Raw genomic sequence first — 3983 nt, 5'->3', positions numbered from 1 at the left:
TCAGAAGACTCAGGGACCAATTCCATATGGCCACTCTCGAGATAATCTCGCATGAACTCATGATAAGCGACACGAAGGGTAGGGTTATTATCCAGACGATGTTCGAGCCGAATAAATTGTCTAGTTGCCACGTTGACGGAGGTGCCCAGCCTAGACGACGTCAAGGGCAAACCGACAGTGTACCTTCCGTTGGAGTCACGGGTGACATCAGCGCAGTACATCATCTCACACTCCCTCTCGGCTGGGGTCAGCGGAAGCACGTCAGGTACCCTGTCAAGTTCCCAGAAGCGCCGAACGATGTTGACAAGTTCCTGGTCCGACGGCTGCCAGGGGGTCATATCCATGGTTTGAAGGTCAGCAGCAGCAGGAGATTTTATGTCAGAGTTAGTGTTGTCAGAGGAAGATTGATAGGTGATCACTGAAACGGGGGATTTGGGCGGCGAAGAAGACGGAGAACGTACAGCAGATGATGACCCTGCAGAAGACGAGGGAGAGGCGCGCTGCCGAGAGCCCTGATGAGCGCGACTGTTGACAGTGTCAGGTGAGAAGGAAACATGTTTAGTCTTCTTGCGATGGCGAGCATAGGGCCCATAAAGCACCCAACCTAAGGTGGTAGACAATGCCCCCGGAAGTTCAGACGATGGGCACATCGTGCCAGGAAGAATAAGATGAGGGAGCACATCCGATCCAATCAACATCCCTATGATACGAGGCAGATAGAAGAGTGGGTCAGCTAGGTTGAATTGCTGAAACTCGGGCCATCGGCCATTAAACGCTTGGACAGGGAGAGGATCTATGGGGCTGTCAATGACGTAGGCCTTGATGATGAGATGGGGGGGGTCCCCTTGGTGACAGAGGCTAACGTATGCGTACCCTTGGATACGAAACCGATCTGCGTTACTTAAGGTGCGAAGTTGAACAACTTCAGGGTGAATGCGCAGACGAAGCTTGGTGGCCCAAGCTCGGGTGATGAGGGTGTGTTGGCAGCCGGAATCGAGAAGAGCTCGGCCGAATACAACATTCCGCTGGTTATCTAAGCGGATCCAAGCGGTAGGCATAAGGTGGTCAAGACTATTACTCTTACGCAAGGCAGACCGTACAGAGGAAAACAGATGACAAGAAGAGAACAGACGAGAAGACGGGAACAAGTGGTTACCACAAGCTGACCGCATTCGCAGTCATTCGGAACCGCTTCCAGAAGATGCTGAACTTGACCCCTTAGGAGGCGTGCGAGACCCCCCCAGGCCAGTCCTTCGGCCTCTCACTGAACTACCTCGAGAGGTGGAGGCACGGGCTGGCGGCTCCGACGAACCAGAAGGTTGAGAGGGAGTCTGATTCGTTGGTTTCTCCTCCGTTTGGGTACCAAGAGAGGGCGTAGGGCCAACAGGTGCCAGATGAAGAATCGTATGGTGACGCCCCCCGCACGTGTGACAGCACTGATCCGAACCACAATCAGCAGTGGCGTGGAACGATGACATGCAATTTCTACATAATCGCCTCTCAGTCACGAAAGCTCTTCGCTGATGGATGGTCATGGCTTTGAACTCACGACACTGGCGAATTGAGTGATTCGCCGAGCAGAACACACACACTGACGACGAACCAGAAGATGTAGGAGGACGCACACCTGCATAGGCAGGACGACGGGAGGACGGACCAGCAGAGGAGGGCCCAGACGATGAAGGAGCAGACGCTGACCCCGCTGGTGATTGAGGTCTAGGCGGCCTCTTTGGCGCAGACGCACGGGACGAAGTGATGGAAGTGCTTTCCAACACTCGTAATTGTCGATTGGTGAATTCGAGCAATTGGGTGAGGTTAGGAAAGTCATCAGAGGATAATTGCCCCTCGAACAGCTGGCGAGATGGTACGTCTAAGTTGCGCAAGGCAAGAGAAAACAGAAGATAATCAGCCAAATCTGGGATGGGCAATGCCTTGAGGGCGTTGATGGCATTTTGATGCGTGGTGGCGAATTGTTTCAACTGGGATAAAGAAGAAACAGACGCCGGCCGCGAATCCAGTATCTGGTTCACATACAAGTCAGCCAGCCGACGGGGATTTTGGTACCGAGCGTAAAGGGCCTGATAAGCCAGAGGATAATTGACTGAATTTAGCTCAAAGCCGGAGATGACAGAAGCCGCTTCACCTGAGAGAGCAGACGTTAGCAGGTGAAATTTTTGAACAGGCGCCAGGGAGTTGCTTTGATGCACAAGAGCGTCGAATAGTGCGATGAAGCCGGGCCATTCTTCGATTTTACCATGAAAACATGGCAACTCGACCCGAGGAATCGGAAGGTCAACAGAGGAGGATGAACCCGTCTTTGCGACCGACGTAGACGCAGTCAGCTGACTGTGGGCAGCGCGGATCTGCAGGCAAATCTCAAAAAATGCCGCGAATTTCGATGGCGATCCGTCCCGTTCTGGCTCCTCCAACTGAGAGTTGAGTTTAACAATCAACTCATCAGCCTCTTTGAAGGCCTTCTCTATCTTAAAGAGCTCAGATAAACACATATTGGCCACATCTGCCTCATTAGTCAACCCTTTAATTAATTTAAATAAAGTAGAGGCCGCGGCGAAAGCATTTTCTCGCTTGACGATGGATTCGTTGATCAAAGCCTTCAATTTATCCATCGACGGCATTTTACTTCTTGAACAACCCCGGTAGCTAAATGAATTCCGAAAACTTCGCTGAAATGAACAGACGATGCGAAGATAACAAACAGATGATGAGCGATAACAAAAAAAAACAAATAAAGAATTGCACTGTTAATTTCTCCGAATGAAATAACGACAATGAAATATGAAATGAAAGCAATCAGATGAATGAAATTAGACTGAATATCTAAAGATTCCCTGGTTTCTTCGGCACCAATAAATGATCGGCAACTGCAACGATCAATTTCAGATGAAAATAATTACGAAAATTGAGCAACCGATCAGATGAAGGCACTCACCCAGAAGTCGACGTTGACGTATGAAGTCCTGTGATCCTCCACTCAACTCAGTAGCAGAATTGGCTCCAGGAGGGAAAAAGGGGATAACCTCCTCTGCACTTGCTTCGTGGCGATCACTCCACCGGTTGCACAAGGCTCCAAGGGCACTTCACCTTTGGTTTTGGTTGCTCAACCTCAAATTTTCCGTCCAAACAGATGACCGAAGAAAGCAGATGAATATTTCTTCACCGAAGAAAACAGATGAATAATCGTATGGTGACGAGAAGTTTGCGAAACAAATCTTCCTCAACTTTAGATGATAGAATAGCAATGAATTTTAATAACTTTTCTGAATTTATTAGAAGCACGTTCTCGTGGTAAACAAACTGACGACATTGACTTATATGTCGTACGCAAGTCGCGATGTATGCTTTCGCCGAAAGCCGTATGGCGCTAGTTCTCGGGTCGAAAAAACCCCCGAAGCAGACCACCTAGGCAACACAACATTCTTCTTTCACGACTTAACAGTATTCTTTGCATTACTTCTTTTTTTTGTATTCTTTGAGTTTATAGAATTGTTTCTTAACTCTTATCAAATAAATAATAATAATAATAATAATAATAATATTAAGTGAGTGAATTCTACTACCGCCGTTTACCCGCTCCTATTTACATGTCCTATATTAAGTGAGTGAATTCTACTACCGCCGTTTACCCGCTCCTATTTATATGTCCTATATTAAGTGAGTGAATTCTACTACCGCCGTTTACCCGCTCCTATTTACATGTCCTATATTAAGTGAGTGAATTCTACTACCGCCGTTTACCCGCTCCTATTTACATGTCCCATATTAAGTGAATGGATTCTACTACCGCCGTTTACCCGCTCCTATTTACATGTCCCATATTGAGTGAATGGATTCTACTACCGCCGTTTACCCGCTCCTATTTACATGTCCCATATTAAGTGAGTGAATTCTACTACCCCCGTTTACCCGCTCCTATTTACATCGCCTTTATTCAGTGAGTGAATTCTACTACCGCCGTTTACCCG

At 48.0% G+C, this 3983-nt stretch overlaps 1 protein-coding gene across 1 annotated transcript; it reads right to left on the bottom strand.

The window, feature by feature from the left end:
- Positions 1 to 1178: 1178 nt before the first annotated feature.
- LOC123319213 lies at positions 1179 to 3450 on the bottom strand. Its single transcript, XM_044906077.1, has 2 exons — positions 2951 to 3450; positions 1179 to 2882 (listed from the first exon to the last, which is right to left on the bottom strand). The coding sequence occupies exon 2, from the start codon at positions 2634 to 2636 to the stop codon at positions 1179 to 1181; it is 1458 nt and encodes a 485-aa protein (XP_044762012.1). The 5' UTR covers positions 2637 to 2882; positions 2951 to 3450.
- Between the last annotated feature and the right edge of the window lie 533 nt (positions 3451 to 3983).

Source organism: Coccinella septempunctata, chromosome 8 (genome assembly GCF_907165205.1).
Source record: "Coccinella septempunctata chromosome 8, icCocSept1.1, whole genome shotgun sequence".
In the NCBI taxonomy this organism is placed as follows: Eukaryota; Metazoa; Arthropoda; class Insecta; order Coleoptera; family Coccinellidae; genus Coccinella; species Coccinella septempunctata.
This window is presented reverse-complemented; position numbering and strand designations above follow the sequence as displayed.